This window comes from Oenanthe melanoleuca, chromosome 3 (assembly GCF_029582105.1).
Source record: "Oenanthe melanoleuca isolate GR-GAL-2019-014 chromosome 3, OMel1.0, whole genome shotgun sequence".
Taxonomy (NCBI): Eukaryota; Metazoa; Chordata; class Aves; order Passeriformes; family Muscicapidae; genus Oenanthe; species Oenanthe melanoleuca.
Window position 1 is genome coordinate 62157081 of NC_079336.1, and position 21870 is coordinate 62178950.

The 21870-nt window shown below is 39.8% G+C and overlaps 1 protein-coding gene across 4 annotated transcripts in view; it reads left to right on the plus strand.

The window, feature by feature from the left end:
• Positions 1-21870, plus strand: part of UTRN (utrophin) — a 329881-nt gene that overhangs the window by 35727 nt on the left and 272284 nt on the right. For all 4 annotated transcript variants that reach the window (XM_056488825.1, XM_056488823.1, XM_056488826.1 and 1 more), the window contains one exon: positions 21128-21189. In XM_056488825.1, coding sequence (XP_056344800.1) covers positions 21128-21189 — 62 coding nt within the window. The remainder of the gene's footprint in view (positions 1-21127; positions 21190-21870) is intronic.

Genomic DNA, 21870 nt, shown 5'->3' on the forward strand with positions numbered 1-21870 from the left:
ATAAACTTGTTCATTGATGAACACTGCTGTTGTGAAGCCTCTGAAACATTAATCTGTGGTATAACAGGAGGGTCAATCTCTGAGGTTTTCTGTCTCAATCCTTCAGGTCTTTTTAACATCTGAATGCCAGTGTGTGCATACACTTAATATTTGGTGATGTTTGTGTGTCTGCAAATGATTTCTCTGGCACGTGCTCCCGGTGCTAGGCTAAGGTGTAAATCTCCTAGGTGAGTAGCAGCTACATGCTTGCTCAGGTGCTTTATATGATTGGGCACAGTGTTCAGTGATTGTTTCTTAAAGCCTGTTTGAATCCAAGTTAAGAGCCCTCACTTTTTAAAGGAACATAGGTCGTGGCTGATGTGTTGCAGTGATTATTTTTCTGAAGTGGTAGGATTTTTTTTTTCGGGAAATTTGTTTAATTATAACTTCCCTAACTGTTCGTAAAGTGTAGTGCTATAGATTTGCTTTCCAAGAGGGTCGTAGTCTCTCATTCATTTGTCATCCTCTCATTTTTTTAAAAACTCTGTATTTGGAGACTGTGAGGGAATTGTGGCTTTGGACACTTCTTAGTGTGTTGGAAATGCACGTAGGAGGGAAAAAAATCTGAAAAAAGCTAGAAAGTAAGAGGTATGAAAGGGAAAATGAGGAAAAAACCTGAAGATAAATTGGGGGGGACGGGTATGTGTGTGCCTGGGCTATGGTGAAGCCATTCTGTGAGAGGACAGGATTCCTAATGATGCAGTACTGGAAATATTCAGGGAAAAAATGGGTGGAGAAGTTGGAAGGGGTGTGTATGCAATTGTTTCTTCATGTCCTTTGCTTTTCACAGGAATCTAGAATATAAATAACAGAGACACTTTTCAGTCGGCAGAGGTGTGGCTTTGGCTTTTTTGGTTGTGTGCTTGCTGTGAGAATTGGCAGGGACTGGAGGGAGGGAGATCAAAACTCATACCTGAGAAAGCTTCTGGTTGTAAGTGAATTGTTTTGGATAAAACCAAAATGGTTAAGACTAACTTCTGTTCTCTGAAGCAACACAACTAAGTTTTGTCAGAGACTGATTTATGGTTTAAAACATACTAAATAATTTAGCTCATCTGGTGGGATGCCCTTCTTTATAACAGTCTAGTCTCTCTTTAATAACCTCTTAAACTCTTAAATTGGTGATAGGCACTTGGAGTGTGGTGGCACTGGTAGGCTACTGGTGCCTAACTGGAACCAAAGCTTATTATCCAAGAGGAAAAAAAAGGAATCTTGTACTTTCTCTGCCTGTTTGCACAAAAGGGCTTTCTTCATTGCTGTTCCATCCAATGGGAGATAATTTATGTTCTTCTAGTAAAATTTCTGAAACTGTTCCAGGAAAATGATTGGGCTATTTTGTGTTTACATATATATACTCCAATGTTGTAGCACTATTTGATATGATTATTTAGTAAAGTATTTTTTTCACCTCAGTTGCCTCGTTACCCAGATGGAAATCACTCTGTCATTGGAGGGGAGCCTACTTAACTGTTAGAGAGGCAGAAAAAGATGCTGGTTCTGCGAAACCTTAGAAAAGGGGCTGCCTTGTGGAACTTTTTCTGTAAAGTGTCAACTCCTGAAGCCAGCTAAGCACTCTGCAGTAATTGAATAATCTATGCTAGCATCTTAGCATTATAAGTATCTATATATATAGATATATATATCTATAGCTAGATATTGTTTTGTTATTTATTCACAAAGTTGTCAACAGAAACAAGAGATCAACTTACATTTTGTTGTGTGAATTAATTGTGCAGCCACCATCCCAGTGATTGAAATGAGTGTTACTTTTCAATAGCAGTAGAAGGCAATGGCAGTGACGTGATTGAGGTATTTTGCAAACAGACAGTTTGAGAGCATATATTTTGAAACTCTGCATTTAGGTTCTGTGTTACCATTTGTCTCTGAAAATCAGAAGCACTAGCCTATAAATGATAAACTTTCAGGTGAGGAGGTATTTGTCTGTGTTCCCACAAGATATATGCACTGATAGTAGCTTGAAATTATTTGAGACCACACACAAGCTGTTACAATAGTCAAAATAATATTTATGGTGTTCATATTACTGTAAACTTTGGTCTTGTTAGTTGGACCTCAAATCTGCTTGATTTCAAACAGCTCTGGCTTTTAAACACTTGAAAATTGTATGTTTCCTTTTTGGCAGCAGGCAATGAAGTATGTGTTCTGAAATACAGCATAGTTGTAAATAGAAACAGGCTTACATAGTAATTACATCACATTGCCTTTTAGGTCTTCAAGTGAACTTATTTTCAGGATCTGAAAGACTTTAAAAAAGTCTTCTTATGTATATTAAACTCTTAAATGCACCTAGGCACTGACCAAGTGGGAAATGTTTTCTGTTGTGCTGCAGCAGGGTCCCTTGTTTAAGCTGTAGCGGGGAGTGTTTGGCAGTCTGAGCCCTGCCCGTGGCTCGCTCTGCGTGCGGGTCCCGCGTTCCCGGAGCGGGGAATTGTCTGCCGCTGGTTCCCTTCGTGTCTCACCGCAGCGCTGCGGGCCTTCACTGGAGGGCTCCATCTGCTTCCTGCTGCTCCCCGGTGCACGGGCAGGAGTTGGCAGCGGCGCGGTCGGCTGTGTGACCTCATTTGTGTGGCGGCTGGGAAAGCGAATTGCTGTAATGCCCTGGCTGAGCCTTCCCGCGGGTCAGAGCCAGGCTGGTGCTGCAGGGCAAGGAGACGCCCTCGCTCGGACCCCGCTTACTGCGGAGATGGATTTCTGTCGAAGCGTTCGGAAAAGCAGCGCGTGGTTCGAGGGTTCTCTGCCGAAATGGAGACGTGCTGTCCGAGGTGCAGGGTGACAGCCAGCAGCTTTGCCCTTGTGTCTGCCCGAATCAAAGCTGTCACACGAGTGTGTGCACTGGCAGCCCTCGCTAATAATTGACAGCCAGCAGAGCATTCCGGGTCCCTTGTGCAGAGAGCAGCAGAGTGGTTGTGTCTGTCTTGCTGAATTTCACTACAGTGTGGATTTTGTACTGTGACATATCCATGACATATCTCCTCTTTATTGAGATAGTGTTGCTCAGGGTAAACTGTCCTGGGTCTGATTAACTCGAAATTAAGGCCTGTGATGTGATCTGCCAGCCTGGAGTGCATAGGTCCTGTCCCTGCCCATCCCCTCCTGTGCTGGTGACGCTAGCCCAGTGCCTTGGCGAGGTTGCCCCGAGCTGTGCCCCAGCATCACAGCTTCAGGACTGCCTGCCCTGGTTTGAAAGGAAGCATCCTGCTTGGCTTTATGAGCTGCTGGAGTGCAGCCTTTAATACTATTTCTCTTGCTTTCAGCTGTACTTTTTACCCTGATAAAATTGTGCAGCTCAATCATTTTAAGCTTCAGATTATTTTAAAAGGTTCTTAGCTGGTTTAATACCTTGTAATGCAAAGTATTTTTAAAGCAATTTGTAAAACATTCTGTGCAGACCATTGAAATTAACTTATGCTCCTAGCTCAGCTATAGTAAAATCAATATTCACTTGGCTTGTGTGACCAGAGTTACCTTATATACAAGGAAAACATTTCTACTGCTGCTTTTAAGGTAGCAAAGAGATAGTAAAGTTGTTACTTTCTGAAAGCAGAATAATAGATCCCCTCTAAAACGTTTTCCCTTCCTAAAGTCCTGATACAGATTCTTTTGCCAAATTTGTCAGGCACACCCCTTTCTAAAGGGTTACTTGCCATTTCTATACTTCTAATGAAGAAAGTAAATTGTGTTTATTTGCAGCAACTAAACGGATAATATTAAACTTGGAATTGAATATCTGAAAGCTAATCTGTATTACTAGATAGAAAAACAAACTAGATGCTGATTTTCTGTAATGTAGAATTTGCATTTTTTTTTACCACACAATTTGCTACTAATTATTGTCATTTTCCTTACAGTGAATAAGTTTTAGCTTGCTGATGGCAATTTGAGTTTGAAGGCTAATACACTGGGATTCTTAGCATTGTGTACAATAAAACCATAAAACTCTGTCACCTGATGTCTTGCCATCATTTCCATATCTGTTGCCATAAAATCTCATGCAAGCATTCCTTATCTTATCTACAAGCAGTAACTGCAGTAGCTTGAAAAAAAGTTCCAAGTGTGGGTTGCACAGATAACTTTCCTGTGGGAACATGCCTCAGCCTTTTGTTTAGTAGTCTTGAATGCAGGTAGAGTCTCCCACAGTGTTCAAGCTCATTTCTCATTAATAAAAGTGAGAGAAAATGTAGTTGATAAACTTGAGTAGCAAATGTTGATGTACTGATGGAGAACTTTGCTGTATTAAGCAAGCTGTAAATGTGCTGTATAGTTAAATGGAAGCAAGTATTTTATCCTTTCAGATTTTGATCTGATTATACAAACGTTGTTAGCAGAAAGAGTTGCAAGTCCTAGTGCCTAGACAGAATTAAACCAATCACAGTATGCCTCTTGTGTTTTTAGTTGATTTTGATGCAGTTTCATTCCTGTCTCTAATATAGTGATGTGGTATATTCTTGAAAATATTCAAATTGTCCCTTATTCCCACTTCAGTGCACAGTGCCAGCCTTCTGTTGGTGGTATTTTTTGGTTTAAGCGATTTATCTGCCTGTCACTAAGGAGGACAAAAGTGTTTATTTTAACAAAATTTTTTTTTTTTAAGTTTGCATCTGAAACAGAAACCAAGCTATTGCTGATAATGCAAGATATTAACCTTCCAAGATATTTTGTTTTACAATGGATTAAAATGAGAAAACAGTGCTATTTAACTCATTAGGATCAAATTATTTGAGTTACAGTTAGCAATACTATAATAGACTTTATTGTTTGTATATAGAGCATTCATCTTGCTTCTCTGGGGTTTTTTTAATGTATTTGGTGGTTGGTTTTGTGTGGTGGTTCTTTTCTTTTCTTTTTTTTTTTTTTTTTTTTTTTTTTTTTTTTGGTGTGTGTGTGTCTTCTACTATTTTTGTTAAAGTAATAAAAGTAACTCTAAGAGTTTGTCCCCAGCTGGAATTATTTTATGGCCAGGTAAACTATCTTGCTATTGTATTGGACATTCTTCTCTGAGCTAAGGGGAAAGATTTTTCTATATAAATTGCTGTCAGTGTGCCTTGTTGCAGTTAATGTTGTCTTTGACCCTGCATAACAAATTTGCTGTTCAGCTGCTGTGGTGATTTGATTTGGCAGCTGCCATATGCCCACCCAACTACACCCTCACTCCCCTCTCAGTTGGACAGGGGGAGAAAAATAAGACTAAAAGCTCATGAGTTGAAGTAGGGGTAGGGATATCACTTGCCAGTTTGAATTGTGGGCAAAACAGAGTTGATTGAGGGGATTTTTTTTAAAACTTACTGACAGTTAGAATAGGATAGAGCAAAACAAGGAAGAAAAATGAAAACACCTACCTACCTGCCTCCATCTCCCCAAAATCACTCTTTAATTTCCAAATCCATACCACCCTCCCCCAATGGGAATGAAAAACCTGCTTATTCAAACTATATTTTCAATTAGAATGTTTTTTGAGAGAAAAGCTGGATTTTCTCAGCAAGGCTTTTGAGCTTTAAAAACCCTATGGTCCAAAAATTTTCACATGGTAAGAATGGACTCTTGGTCTAAAACTTAAATATATCTGAAAATAATTCAAAATTTGGTTTAGCAAATATACTGATGTGGGAGCAGGATTTGGCTGACAGTGTGTCCTTGTGTCTTTCTTTGTGTGTGATTCTGAAACCCGTGTTTGAGGCATGCAGACTTGCATTAGGTACTTGCAGCATCTTAGAAATGGTCCTGGCCAGCTGCTAAGCACACGCAGCGTTCAGCTGCTTGTCTGTGAGCACTGCTCCTGCTTCTGATGGCATCAACTGAAGGAGCCTGCAGGAGCAGTGGGGCTGGGTCACAGCCAGCATCAGCAGGAGCAGTGCAAGTTTCCTAGTCCCTTTTGCTCAAGTCCTAGCATGGTGTTCCTTGCTCCTGCATGCTGTCCTGTCTCCAGTCCCCTCTGCTGGCTTAGTAGCTGTCAGCCTCCAGAAGGACAGAGGGTGAGTCAGATCTCAGTGACAACGTGTATATTCTAACAGCCTATGTTCTAACAGTCCTGCTCAATATCCTTGAACATTATACACAGCAGAGTGATATCAGGTAAATAATTAGCTACTGTTTTGAAAGTGTGAATGTGTTCTTTTTTTATAAGATGGGATTGGACTAGCCAAAAAAAACTTACTCTAGCCAGTGAACGTAACAGCACACAAATAACAGCACACAAAAAATCAGCCCTACCAAATCCAAACAGAATCAAACATGTATGTGTGTACAAATTATGAGTGGCTGAAGGAATTAAAAAAAAAAAAAAATGTTCTTCATTAGTTCAGTAGATTAGCATATAGTCCTGTTAGGGCTCCTTGTTTAATTCAAAATTGGATGTGATGCTGAATAAATCTGTAGCCATCTTGTCTTTCATAGTTTAGTCTGGAGGAGCAGAGCAAAGTTGATGCTAGAGTTGGTAGAAATTCCTGTAAAATGGCTCAAACAGCAACTGGTCTTGGGGAAAGGTTCTACTGGCTTAGCACTAGCTCTTGAATGCTTTTGAGACAAATACATAATCTCTGATTCTCTTGTTTTATTATTGATTGCTTTGCAGTGGAAGAGTGCTCCCTCATGTCTAATAAATCAAGGAAGCTTTTTTCTTTGTTACTGTCTTTGCATATTCATTCTCCTGTTGTGTTTTCATGGCAGTATAAGTGAATTGTTGAGCTTTCACCTTTGCAAGAAACCAAATGTGCAGTTAAGAAAGTTGAAGTTCCAAACCAGTATCTTATGTTGTCAAAGAAACTGTTTTGGATTTTTTTTTTTTGTGTAATCTCCCTGATACAGGGAAGTGATGTGGTGTGTGTCTTTTGACTTTGCAGAATTATGATTTTCCTGCTGCTCTTAGTAGTTTTTTTTTGTGTGACTTTCAGCTTTTTTCCTTTTGTTATGCTTAAATACTTCTTTGAAATTATTTGATAAATATCTTCCATTTCTCAGGCTTGTTTTATTTTTCCTGATCTTCTTATAATATGACACTTACTCATTTATGTCTTAACTCTTAAGGTTTTATCTTAACTGGTACCTGCTTTCTGTCTGCATCTTCTTCCTCCCCAAATTCTTTTCTACTGTCCTGTAGTTTGGAGACTGACATAATCCAGATGAAGAAATTGTGTCATAATTGATACAATTGTAATTGATGCAATTACAAACACACTCATGCTTCATTCTTGGTAGAAATTCAGGGTTTTCTTGAATATTTCCATGGTTTTTTTCCATAATGTTCAAGTCTAAGAGATGCAGTTATTACAACTGAGCAGCTGGAGTTCTCTGTCATCTTCTAATGCTCTCTTACTGAGCCCAAATTTCATTCTGCTTTTGAAGGATTAGAAGGTTGGTAGTCAGTATTAATTGCTTGTCCTTTTTGCAGCCATGTAAAGACTGGAGGAATAACAGTGAAGCATTGTGACATGAAGAGTGGAACAATGTGCCAAGACTAAAGTTTCTGAGCTTTTCATTTGTTTAGTTTTTAGCAAGCTGTTGTTTTTATTGTATACTTATCTCTGCAGGGCTGCAGACAAGTCTCGCACATGTAGAAGGTTATAATTAAATGCACCAAAATTGAAATGAGTGTAAAGGTTGCTAAGTGATCTTTTAATTATGCTACTTCTTTTGAGAGCAAAAAGCTTCACATATATTGCTTTTTCCCCTAGCCTCTTTAGAAGCCCACTCTGATTATTCCCTTGCACTTTTCCCCTTTCACTCAGTTTTCACTTGTCATTTAGAAAATTTGAGGCTTCTGTTTCTCAGTCAACTGAAGTCTGCAAATGCCATTTTGTTAAGCTAGTCATGCTAGTTCATAGTTGGACTAAAAAGATGCTGTAGGATAAAGCATGTCTGTAATGCCTTTTAAACACTCCCAGAGCTGTTCTTAGCTGGACTGTGTAACTTTGAGGGGGATCATAGCAATAATTAGTAGAATCATTTTATGAAGAAAATGAAGACTCTGTATCTTCTGGCCACTTGAGTTACTCATCTGTTTATTTTCATTCCCAAACCTGTTGGACAGTGATGATGTCTCTTGTGCTGTTTGAGCAAGTAGCAGGGTAGGTACATGACTGACATTTAGGATGCATTTGGTTATGCTGCACCAGCTTGTAGATGTGTGTGCAGCTGCAGGAATTCTTTCCTTTCTCCATTTGTGGTAGGCTTCATGAATACTTGGGTTTTGTGAAGGGTCATTCTTCTGCCACAGGTTGCTTGTGTGTCAGTGGTGGGCAGCCTGAAATGTGAACGCTGTACTGTAGCTTGTTTCCATGATCTTCAGACAGCAGTGTGCATGAGTTTATATGCCCTTCTGTGCATCCCTACTGCTGTTTCCCACTCCCTTGCTTCTTTGCAGCTTAAAAATTTTTTCTTGGTTTTTGTCTTTTTTTTTTTTTTCTTTTCTTTTTTTTGTTTGTTTTGTTTTTTTGTTTTGTTTTTTTTTTGTGGTGTGCTGCTGCTTTGCTATTGTCTTCTGGACAAGAAAATATTGTAACTTTTAAAGAGAGCTATGGAAAATTGAAAGTGGTAGTCGACATCAGTGAAATTAGATATCTTCAGGTATGAAGGACTAATCTGTATTATATAAATTAATCTTCTTATATCATTGTGTCAGGGATAAAAATGGTGTTTCTTAAAAAAAAAAAGTGGTTTTGTGATTTAGTTTTTAGGATTGTTGTCCAAAGGAACAAACAGCTGTAGAAAAATCTTGTAATAACTTTAATATTAAAGCTGGTAAAGGTTTTCAACTGTCTTTATATTACAGTGGTTTAAGATGATAGGTTAAAATGCGACAACTTAAAAGTTGTAGCAAATTTCATCAATCACGTTGTTTTTGTTTTTACCTTGTGTGATGCAGGTAAAACTGAGAAATACTGAAGTTATTTGTGATAATTAGCAATACACAGTGTTGAAGGTACACTTTTCTTGCTTTTTAATTTGTAGAAATTAATTTTAAAAAATTGAAAGTATTTTCTAGATGCATTCCCCACTTTTCCACCCACATCAAGTTTATAGTACACAAAACTAAACATTCAAAAGCAAGTCATATTGTGACAGTGATGTCTTTAGGAGATGACCTTGTGGTTTGTTCTGTTTATTTGACCCTGTTATTATCACCTGTTCTTTCTGTGAAGGTAATGTTATTGTTTCAGAAATCAGAATTTGTCTTTTATTACCTTCATTGAGGCGTTACATTTATCTGCATAACCTGAAGAGTGTGGAATGCATTGCTGGGTTGTTTTTGCCACTGAGCTTTATACTTTGTGGTAAATTAAATGCATCCTTTTGTTGAGACTTTGAAATTCTTTTAAGTGTGTATGAAGTTAATTTGTTGTAGTAGCTTTCTCACTCAGAAGTGCAAAAACATGTTAAATAGAAAAGACTTCTCTTAACCCCTTTGGGAAATCATGTGAGTTTTTCTTTTCTTTCATAGAGGGCTAGTTTTTTTGTATGCTTCTAGGAGTATATCTTTGCCTAGCCCCATCTCTTCTCTCTCCCTCATTTGCCCCTTTACTCTGAGCAATAGCACATCAATGTAGACCCTTCTTCACAAGCTGCTCAAATGTGTTGGACCTTTTGGACTTTGCTTCACCAGAGCTGTCTGGTACTTGGGAGTGTTTGCATTGGTAGTTCTGGTAGAACGAATGTGTGCCTGCCTCTTTGGAGGGCTGAGGTGCTGGGAGGTAACTTCAGACTGGGGTGTTGTACTGAACCCCAGCTTTAAGCACAGCTGTTGTTCTGGCTATGCTTATAGCATGCATTTTGGGAGATTGGGAAGTACTAGTGCAATAAAACTGCTTGTGGCTACAAATATTATTGGACACTACTTGCAAATAGCTTTTCTTTCTGGGATGGGGTGAGGGTGGGAGTGTCAAAGCCTTAGAAGAATTTCCCCCTTGTCTTAAGTGACCCAGCAATGGTGATCTTGTCCTGGCTTTTTCTAGGGTAGGGGTTAAGGACTGATCTTAGTCTACTATGACACTGGAAAGTTATAAAAATTTTTATTAATTAAAAAGTATCACACCAAGTGTTCTGAGATGAACCATTAAATTGAGGAAATGATTATTTTGTATTGCATCAAATGCTTTTGTCTGTTGCAGAGGCTGTACTTATTTTGGTTTGCTGTATAGCCTGCCTTTCTTGCTGGCAAAGACTTCATTTGCCATGCAGTTGTCATCATTTCCTCATAATTGCCTGTAGTGGTGTCCACAGGTAGATACCATGTGCTTATACTTCTTCCATCTTTCATGATGTTTCCTCTAAAATACCTTATTTTCACAGTCTAGTTTGAGGTTCAGGGATCTCTTCAGCCATAAGTCATGTCTTTTTGTGGGTTCTTAATTCCATAAGCTTGTCTCAGCTTTTTTAAGCCAGTTTATACTAGTGTCCTCGTTTTTCTTGTTTCACTGGTGGTTATCATCATTTTGGTCCTCAGGCTGCAAGCTCCCTCCTCACTGAGGCTTAGACACCACCTGTCTGCTGCAGGGACATTGACCTTTGAAAGAGGGCAAAAAAGTGAATCCTGAGCCTGCTTGTTGCCTGACTCTTTAGCACTGGGAAGGCATGCAAATGAACCCTCTCTGAAAAAGCACCCAGGACAGGAATAGTTGCCAGAGGCATCAGTACTAATATGACAGGTGATTATCTGTTTTCTTTAGGTGATTTTTTTTTTTGTTTTGTTTAGTCAGTTTCTACAAAGGTAAAGTGATGTGTGTATTCCAAATCGTACACAAACCCACTTGATATCTTAGAGTGACAGAAATCAAACTCTACATTTGCACAGGCTCCACTACAGTTCTCATCAAGGCTTGTCATTAAATAATAAAAGCATGGGGAATGGGAAATAATCCTTTGCCTAAACAGAGGGCAGCTAAAAGCCTATGGCTCAGGTTCTGCCAAAGACTTGGTAGGCTTTGAACTTTGGTCTCCTTTTGGCTGCTCTATTGCTGTACTTTCATTGAATTATTTGACAGTTTGGGTTGGAAGGGAGTTTAAAGACCCTGTTCCAAACTCCCTGTCATAGGCAAGGACTTCTTCCACTAGATGAGGTTGCTCAAAGCCCCATCTGATTTGTGTTGGAATGCTTTTAGAAATGGGACATCCCATTGCTTCTCTGGGCAATTTGTTCCCGTGTCTCACCACCCTCATAACAAAGAATTGCTTCCTTGCATGTAATCTAAATATATTCTTTCCCTTTCAGACATTTGCTCCTTGCCCTGTCAATGTACTTCCTGGTAGTCTCCCTCCCCATTTTTCTCCCAGCTCCCCTTTAAGTTCTGGAAGGCTGCTCTTCTCCAGCTGAATAACCCTGATTCTCTCAGCCTTCATGGGAGAGAAGTTCCAGCCCTCAGATTATCTTTGTGGCACCTTCTGGATCTGCTGAACCAGGTCCTTTTCCTCCCTGTGTTGGGGGCCCCAGAGCTGGAAGCAGTACTCCAGAGGGAGTCTTATGAGAGTAGACTATTTTCTCCAGTTTTTCTCATGCTATTAGGAGTGACATATCCTTAAGGATCTTTCTGTATTGAAGTGTGAAATATTCAGTGGGCTCACACTGGTGATCAGTGCTTGCTGGATTGCATAAATACCTGCTTTAATGTGTTCCAGATATTTGTCCTACAATCGCCAAACAGAACTTATGTACTTTCAGAGCAGTTAATCAGGAGGGGGTTCAGCTTTGGGGACTAATTAATGACTAAGCCAGGGAAGGAAATGAGAGTTTAATGAGGATATAGGATTAGCAGCGCCTCAACTTACTGCTGTTCTGATCAAATGATAAAAGAAAATCTTATATTTGCCAGAAGCCATAAGAAGGGATTATTCATAATACTTTACTCCAATTTCTCCTTTATTTTTTCTCCATTAAGATATCTCACTAAAAACACCAATTGGCTAAGACACCTTTATGACTGTTTCCTCTTACCTCTAGAGGAAGAATAGTAATTTTGCCATGAGCAAAATTCTCAAAGGTCTGCTCAGCATTTCAGTTTCTGCACAAAGGTGCAGAACCTTCCCCAGTGGTGCAATATTCCTTGGCCAGCAAAGGAATGTAACTGGGAAAGGAAATGTTTTATCTCAATAATTGTTTTTTTATTAGTCCAAATTGGTCTTTCACTTAATCTTCTTCACTAGAGCTGGGTGGCAGTATAAGACATTTAGCATTCTTTGGGTTGGTCGTGTGAAGCTAAAAGCAGGCAAACTTTCACCATTTCTGTAGTAAACTTTCTGGATTATTTTAGATATGGAAATGAGAGTATTTGGTGTAGTTTGCATGAATAACTATTTTGGATTTAAATTCTTCAGTTATCCTGTTTATTCTTCTTGGTTGCTTCTCCTTCATCTTTGGAGCACTACTATATTATATGACTTTTAAGGGCTTCCTTTAAACCTTCTATGTTTCAGGTTTCATCTTTGTGATAACAAAGGTTAATAGGCTAAGGTAAATATTTTACAGGCATCAGTGACTGATCCTCGACAAAATAATGGAATAGCCAATGAAGCTCAGGCTTGGCCTGTCTGGAAACAAAATAAATAATTTCTGCTTTTTAAAACTTCCTTTGTATATTTGATTTCTCTGAAGACTGAACTTAACTTTGTTGTCAAGATTAGTATGTAGCAGTTTCCCCCAGTTCTGTCTTCCAAGCGTTGCCTGCCCAGGAATTGGTAACGGTGGCATCACTTGATGAGTCTTAGTTGTGAAGAATTTATATGTGCTAGTCAATTGTTATAAGCAGGACAGTAGTGTGTAGAAGCTTTGTTTGATGATGATGAAGGCATTTTGGCATTCCCCCTGTGGGGAAAGAGAGAGCTGGGAATGTTCAGCCAGAAGAAAAGGACCGGGATCCAAGGGATGCTACTGAAGGTTTATAAGTATCTGAAAGGATGGTGCAAAGAAGGTTTTTAGGCTTTTCTGAGGCCATTGAAAGGACAAGAGGTAAAGAGAGCAAACTGAAACACAAGAAACTTCATTTTTATGAAAAACCTGTCCTGGGTTACTCAGAAGTTGCATCTGCCTCTGCAGATGTTAAAAATCTGACTGGACATGGCCTTGGGCAATTTGCTTTGACTGGGGATTTGGATTAGACAAATGCTCTCCAAAGACACATTCTGACCTCTACCATGCTGTACTTTCTACAAAAACACTTCAATTGAAATTTTAGTAAACTTTTTGGGAACGGTGCAAAAAAGTGGATTCATGCAGGTACAAGCTTGCTTAACACTTGAGACATCCACATGAAATTGCTGGAAAACTTGTATTGGTATTAAAGTGATTATAGGAGTCACAAAATTGCAATGGGTGTGTAAACTATACATGTTCATTGTTTTTGGTCTAGAAATCTTGTTCCAAGTGATAGTGTGTTAAGACTCTGTAAAGACACGTCTTTACTTTTTTTCTTCATTTTTGAGTTAGTCATCATTGGAAAGTTTATTTTTTATTACCCTCCGTAGATGAAATACAACTGTGAAAACAAGTTTGAATTTTTTTTTTTTAGGGTGAATTTTTTTTTTTTTTTTGTCAAGTTTTCTAAAGGTTTGAAGCTGTCAAACCAGAAAACTAACACCTTGCCTTTGCATAACTTAACTGCTCAAGGTGCTATGTTATGATTGTCCTGCTAGGAAAGACTTAAATTCTGTTGGGTTATAAATTCCTTGCATTTTTAAATAACTCTAGTCTGCATGCTGCTGTCACTGAAATTGATCCTACACGGTCTGTATCCAGAGATGCTAGGTTAACTTTCAGAAACATCTAAATAGCACTTGTGTAATTTTGAAAATGTTAACAGCATACAATTTCTTTAGATCTGTTGGTTTAATACATTTTCACAAGGAAAGTTGGATAATCTGATTGAACTTGTCTTCCTATTTTTTCCCCTGCGTAACTAGTTCAACTTGTAGTAACTAGTGGAAGTTTAATCCAATATTCATAAACCTAATTGTGTGTTATAAAGCTAATTAAGCAGCTAGAGGTTGTGTGAACATACCAGTCAAAAATGCCAGTCAGCATGTGAATGTCAAGGACAACCTGGTGCATACTGAACTGCCTGTAGCTTGAGCCTGTGTGCTGGGAATAGGATGGGAGTTGCAGTGAGAGGCCAGAGAAGAGGTGGGCAGGAGCTGGCACTAAGAGGGCATCCACTGATCTATAGGAGGCCAAGCATTCTTAGCCTTCTATTTAGGAAATTGGAGCATGTAGTTCTATGTAGGAGCCAGGTATTACTATTTAAATCTCAGGAACCGGCTTCTGTTTGTGATCAGCTGAGCTGACCTAGAGAGTTTTAGAGAGGAATGATGGTAGAGTCTAGGAGTTTGGTCAAAAGAGAGGCAGCTCTGAGGGGGGGTGGATCAGGAAGGGTTTTAATATTTGGAGTGAAAAGACAGGAAGTAAGGAGGGTTTAGGATTTCAGCCTTTGGGCTGTTGGAAAAGAAAAACAGGACAATTTCTGACTGAAAGAGTTAGGATAGAAGAGACACTGGAGTACGAGGAGTAGGAGTGGGCAGAAAAATTTAGTGTTGTAACTTTTCAGTACTGCTGTCTTTACCTGCTTGTCACGGAGAACAAAACATTGTTTTCTGTACTGTGAACATCGTTTCCTGAAGATGTTCAAACAAGGTTGTTTGTGATGTCTGCCTGATTTGAAACTCTGCTGTAACTAGAAGAGAAAGCTACTTGCATATATACAGTTTATGGCTTGGCTTCCTTCTCTGTCCAAGCAATCTTGTTTACTTGTGCCTGTGCAGGGTCTCTGACATCTGTTGTCTCTGCTTCCTCTCTGGTATGCAGATGGGCTTTTTGTGGGGATGGCTTTTCTGTTACCAGAAGATTATACTAGTTGATCACAGCAATCCCTCTGACCTTATATCCTGTGAATCACCTCCACAAGTGCAAGTGAGCCTAATAACAGTTCTAATTTGGGCAGAGAAAAATGAGCAGATGGCTAACGCCAACTTGTGGATTCCATTTTCTTTATAACCACATAGAAATTCAGAGACCTAATCTGTGCTCATAACAAAACCAGCTGTAGTAGATCTAGTTTGTGATTTTGTGTTCATAAATTTACTTTGTCTCTTTTTTTTTTTTTTTTTTCTTTAAGTGCCTTCCTGTTTGTTGCTTAGAAACGTCTTCTTTGGTAGATTTTGGGCAGGAGTTATCTGCCTTTCTCTTCTCTTTGAATGTGCTGGGCAGTTTGTGAAGGATGTACTCAAATGTATTTGTATTGTGTGAAAGCTTTACAGGGCTGTCTTGCACTGGGAGCTGATGCTGCTTGGTTTGACCTGGTGTTAGGGACCCATTGCAAGCTGTTGGGGTGACATGTGGGGCTGCTGATTCTGGTGACCCTCTGGAGCAGCCTCAGAACACTGCTTACAGCTCTTGGGCTTGCTCTGTTATCCCATGAAAGCAGCAGGGTCACTGGCTGACCAGCCTGGCTGTCAGGCCCTTTGTTGAGCATTATTTGTGTCTCCTGAGAGCTTGGTTATCTATACCTCCCTTTTAGTCATCATTCCAATGTGCTGAGACCACAGCGTGGCGTGTTAGGTTGCTTTTGTTGGGAGGTATGGAAACAGCTATTTTAATATTCCTTCAGCTGTGAGGGCGCCTTTCTCTAGGTTAGCAGTTGCTGGGGAATTTTTGTTGAGAAGTCAACACAATTTAGCTTAAACTTACAGTACACTCTGGTGAAAACCAGAGGGGGTCCTCATTACTTGTCTATGGTGTCTTGTTTTTGGTGGTGTCTGCTATTGGGAAACACTGGGTAGTGAGGTGTGTGACTTTTTTTGAATTTTTTAATTTATTTTAAATTTTTTTGATAATGCTTATATTCCATAGTTTGGTCTCTACAGAAAAATTAAAATTTGGGTAGCTATGTTTTGTATGCCGGTTACAGTAGGCAGATGTTGTTACTTTTTTTTTTTTTTTTTTTTTTTTGTTAGATGCACTATTAGTATAACTCTAGTTTTGCCTAACTGCTGAGATTTGGAGAGAGAAGGAAAAAAGGAGGGAAAGCTTTGTGCATACCACTGATTGCAGAAATTAAAGTTGCAGCAAAAAGGTGAAAGTTTACAAGCAAATTATATGTTGCAAGAGAGAATCTGCAGAACAATCAACTTTTGCTTTTTGTTCCTTTAAAAAGACTAAAAATCTTACCTTCCCCCTTTGCCTCCCAGTCCTTAAAAAAGGCCCAACCCAAAGCCTGCTGATAAAGATTTTTCTGTGTTGATAAAGTCAGAGCCAGTACTCCAATGAGCTCAGGGGTGCTTCTGTGAACTTCGTGGTCATAAACTGGTGCTTCGTGGCTTTTTGTTCTTGCTTACAGGCATAAAAACTACTCTGGTTTTCATGCTCCAATTTTATTTTAGATGCTTATTTTGTGTGCTTTGCTGTATGAATTAGTCTGAGTTTGTCAAAAAGATAGTTGCTTTCAAAAGGCTTTTTTTGTCCAGAAATACAAACCTTATCCCTCTTTTTGTTACTGTTGTCAGGGTTTCATAGGTGTGCTAGTCTTGGGTGGGGCGTTATCTTCGATAGATACTCCCGATTGCCTAAAGGCTCAGGCAAAGGGATGTTTCTAACTTCGTTACATTCCAAGTGTCTTAATTGAAACCCACAGGCTAATTCCTTCTTTTATTTCTAAATTCCTTTGCTGAGAACCTAAATAATGAGGTGGTGAAGGCAAATTTAAGTCTTCGAATGTGAGATGACCCTTGGTAAGTGTGCTGGAGTAGTTGGGCAATTTCTGTACTTTATTTGCCAATCAAGTCTGTGCTTCTCCAGGGCATTTTCATTATAGTGCTGTTCTGCCAGCTGTTTTGGGTGCGATTAACTTCTGTCTTTCAAAAGCTAAATACTGCAGTTCTGTCATGCAAGCATGTTATGTGTTTTGGGGAAATAAGAAAACTCACAGCATGAAACAGAGGTTGAGTAGAGGACAAACAGCCATGCAGTGAGGCTTTAGCTTTTTACCTCTAATTTTAGATTAATTAGGTTCCTTTTTGCCCTCCAACATGATATTCACCAGGTAATAGATTGGACTTGAACTTGGACTTGAACATCTAGTGTTTCCTAGATGCCCCAAACGAAATTAAATCTAGTGTTGTGGGTGGAGGGGGTTTGTAAGGCTACAAAAGCAGCTGTTGGGGGCGACTGAGTGCCAGCACACAGCCTGGGCATCTGATCACCCAAGCCGGTTTTTTTGAGCGCACGCCACTTGGGTGGACATACATCATCTTGTGTAACAGGGGCAGGCTTCAGCAAACAGGCATCCGGGATAGGAAGCTTTTCTTCTCTCTTTTGTCATCACAAGAGTTTTAATTCTGTGTGTGTGTGTGTTTAGGTTTGTTTTTATTTCCTCTTAAAGGAACAAACTGTTCTGACATTGTCCATTACTAGTCCATTAAGTGACTGGAGGGCAGGCAGAGCCACGTTGGCCAGAGCAAACAGTCAGTAGGTAATGAAGCAGAATTTGGCCCCGAGTCAGTCCTTGGCTTTTATTGTCAGGCTGCAGCAGTGTGAAAGGAAATGAATGTTTTAGCAACTTGGTGAATTTGTTTCTCACTGGGTTGTAACTTGCTGACATTTTTAACGTCTTGTGTGAGAAGTTGACTGGCTGGATTACTGTGTGCTTTGCTGAATGGTGTTACTGTGTTTTTCACTGAATGTGGCTAATTTGTTATCTGAATCATAATGTCAGCCTCGGGGGGTTAGCCTTACAGATATGTAGGAATCTATAGAAAATGACTTTGAGGGATAAAATAACTTGTCAATGTTGCTATCCAAGCATCAGCATTTGTGTTGTGGGTTTTTTCTTTTTTTTTTTTTTTTTAATTTTTTTTGTTGTTGTTTCTTTTGCAGGGGTTTAGAGGAGAAAGCTTGGCAAAACTAGCTGTAATGGCCAGTTACAAAAATCCTGGTTTCAGAGGCTTTTAGAATGCAAACATAGAAGCAGAGTCTGACTGGCAAGGGTTGTCTATGGATTTTATAACTGACCAGGATGTTTTAGGAAGATGTGAGTTGTGTGGGTTCTCATTCCTTGCTTAAGAAATAAAGGATGCTCTGCTCCTTAGGGGATAGTAGGCGGCACATATGTTCATATACTTTTGTTCACCAAGTCTTTTATCAAGACCAGGTAGTTTGTATTTATCAAACATGTGGGTTTTGGTGGATTTTTTTTCTTCCTAGAAAACCCTCTTTTTGAAGAGAGAAAAGGGGCTGGAATTTTAGTAAGTGCTGTGTGTTACTGCAGCACACCTAGCAGGAGCACTGCCACAACTGGACTGAGGTGCTGTGGAGCAGCTGTAGGAGCAAGGCCTGCTGAGGGAGTCCTGGCTCATGGCAGGCTGGAGCTGCCAAATGCTGGCCAGAGCTGTCACCTCCTGCCACGCCTGTGCTCGGGAAGGGGCTGAACCCTCTGAGATCAGGGTGTGTAGAGCTGCTACTGCACAGGATTTATACATCCAGAGCCCTTTGGTGTTGCTCTTTTACACAGTCATACAACTGTTTCTGGTCTTCCTGTTCTTTGCCGTTGTCATGCTAAGGAGTAATGATAAGAATGTGATACCTTAAACTGTGGTGTTACTCTTCATTCTCACTGATGCTTAAGGAAGGAAAAAGGCAAATGGAGCCTTAGGAAAGAAAGCATCATGGTACATTGGGGTGTAGTTGGGGGTATTGGCACAAAAGTGGCAGACTGGTTAGTGAATGATATTTTAAAAGAGAAACATGTTTGAATCTCACTATGTTCAATGCAAGCAGTATTTGCAGTTAAAACTAATGGAAAACATTGTTCCAACAGTGGAATTTGGGTCAATCTAGTCTATTCCTGTGCCTTAAAAGGAAAGAAAGAAAACAGACTTGTAGGGGAAAAATGGATTAAATATATATATATATATATATATTATTTTTTTTTTTCATATTGTCTGCCAGGGTCCTATGAGATGGATACTTAGGATCTACCAGGAGGTTCTTTGGTTCTGTCTTTGATAGCAAGGAGGTGTATGCCACTGAGGAGAAAAGTCAGGGTTAACAAGGTGTCTTACTCCCCTGAAACAACACCTTGAGTTTAAACATTCTGAGCATGGCATGTTGTGCACATGCTATAGCTATCTTGAAGCTTGCTCAGAAAAATCTTTTCATTCGTTGTGCTGTCTTTGTCTGGTTGAGCTTGAGGTGTGACTCAAGAGTAGGGTTTGTTGGATCAGCTTTAGCTGCCAAAGAGGAGGGGCATAGAAGGGTGAAACACTGGCTCCTGGCTGACATGCACAATTGTGTTCTAAGCAGGTTTTTCAGCTGTAGCCTAAAAGAAGCCCAGAACAAAGGTTTTAATTTAAATGGATGTGAACAATTTATTACAGTTTAAGTTTTTCAACTGTCAGGACACTTCATCTCTTACCAATGTGACTTCTTGTATCTGGACTGAGCTGTAGCTACTATTCCTTGCTGTTAGGTAAAACATACCTGATTGTTGGTTTCTGTGTGTAACAGCTTTTTGACTAGCTATATTAGATGTAAATACATGGATAGTGTCAGCTTCAGATGCATGTCAGGCCAGAAATGAGAAATGTTGAGATCCTTGATGTAGGAAATCTTATGGATGTATTCTGTGATTTTTATTTTTTTTAATATCTGTATTTTATAGATAACTTTATTGTACAACTCTTAATTGCTGCTGAGGTATATGATCTTTTAAGTGGTGCTTTTTAATCATAATCAGATATTGCTTCAGACTGCATAAATTTTTGTGACTGCATGAAGTAGAAAATTTGAGTTGCAATCAGGCTTTTTCTATGGCTTCATTCCAAGTGCAGAGACAGTTAGTCTGAAAACCATCGTGGTTTGCTGCTTTGTGGTATGGATTCTGGAAAAATTGATGCCAGCTGCCACCAAGAGGCTCTGCAAGAGAGAATCAGACAGCAGCATGTTGTGGTTGCCTGAAGGGTATCTCAAGGCTGGTCTGCCAAGAAACTGATGGAGTCTTGAAGGGCTCTTGGAGACTCCTGATCTGGGCTGCAGCCCAGTTTGCCTGATGTAAGGCACTGACTGCCCTCACTGTGGTTTGTGCAGGGATTTGGAGGTTAAAGCCTTTGGCAGGCTGCATGTATGTATTTTCTTGTCTGCAGCAAGCAGACCTGGAAATCCATACTGGGTAAACCTCCCTTGTCTAGTCTGGTTGTCAGCAGTTATTTCACTGTCATTTAAGTACAGGTGATGAAGCACAGGCTGCCCTTTAGCTGTGCTTGGTGCAATTTACCCAAGATGTGTCCTGTGATACAGGCAGGAGTGTCCGTCCTGTGCTGGAGGTGACTCACCCTGGTTTAGTGGGACAGGCTCTGTAAAATTGCAGGCGACTCCTAAATGGCTTCCTTGGGCATCCTGGGAAGCTGCCTTCTCTCTGCACAGCTGGAGGCCTCTGCTCTGACCTACAGGTGCTTGCCTGCCTTTCCTCCTTGTCCTGCTGGGTCCTTCTGGCTGTCTCCCACACCCTTGGTTGTACTTTGGTGTCACACCAGCAGGGCACCTGAAGGGAAGGGCTGCTGAGCCCTTCCCACGCCGTGAATGAAATTGTCTGTGACTGATCACTAACATGGTTCTGAACCCAGGTGCAAAAGCAGGCTGAGGGTGGGTAAGGCCAGTGCTTCAAGGGTTTTCCCAGCAGCTTTTCTACCACAGAGGCTATTATCTGCATCAGAAGCTTGAATAAGGGCCTCAGCACCTTTTGGAGTAATGCATTCAGGCAAAAAGGTGTTGACAAAGTCTGTTAATTAAAAGCCCATGGTTTCATAGGTTGTTTTTCACCAGATGGGAAGCCTGTGAATTTTATGCATCAGAAACCCGCTTGGGGAGGTGCTGTGAGGCTGATTCTAATGCAAAGGAGCTGCTGTGGTTACTAGCAAAGGCAAAACATTTGTGTGACTCTGCAAGTACCGAAGTGTTGTGGATGGTTGAACACCTTTATTGACAGATAAGGCAAAAAATTCTCCGGCTTCTCAAGACAGTGTTTAATGTGACCTGTATTGAACACTCTGGCATTAAGAAGAATGCATTTTCACTCATTGTTTTCTTATTCTCTCTCTCCAGATGAACACAATGATGTGCAGAAAAAAACCTTTACCAAATGGATAAATGCTCGGTTTTCCAAGGTAATGTTGGTTTGGATGTACTACTTTATTTTGTTTGCTTCACTGTTTAGAGTAATTTTGGTTAAATATACTGTGCTCTTACTCTTGTTGAATACGCTGAGTAAAATGTCAGCGTGTGTAGTGAAAACAGATAAAATACTGTAGTGTTCCCTCAATTTCCTCATGCACATAAACATTTGATGCTGTGTTTTAAGAAAAAATGAGAGATTCTATTTGTTAATAAATTACAATAGTTATTTGCGTGAGCATGTCTGTTTGGTTGTTAGTTTTGGTTTGGTTTAGTTTATTTCTACATGCAGTTTTCAAAGAGCATTGCAGGAGATTTTGAACCTTCATCATTGTGTTTATTCCATTGCTGAGTCAGCTTTATTCACCTGGTGTTGCTACTTGAGTCCTGACTGAAATTTTATATAATTACTTGCTCATTTTGGATGTTCTTTGGCTCTCATGCTGTGCATTTCTCATTTTAATTCTCTTTCCTGGCTTGAAGGATCTTTCATGGTTTGGGATGATAAAGGAAGTGAAGTTTGCTTTGGAATGCTATTTAAAGCCCATTCTGCTGATAGAGAAAAATGATGCTTTACCCAGAAGCATAACTGTCAGTGGAAAGTTTTCCTACTTCGTAGCTTGAATGTGTGAAAGAACCTGGAATATTGTCAGGGAAAGCTCGTGTTTTTTTTC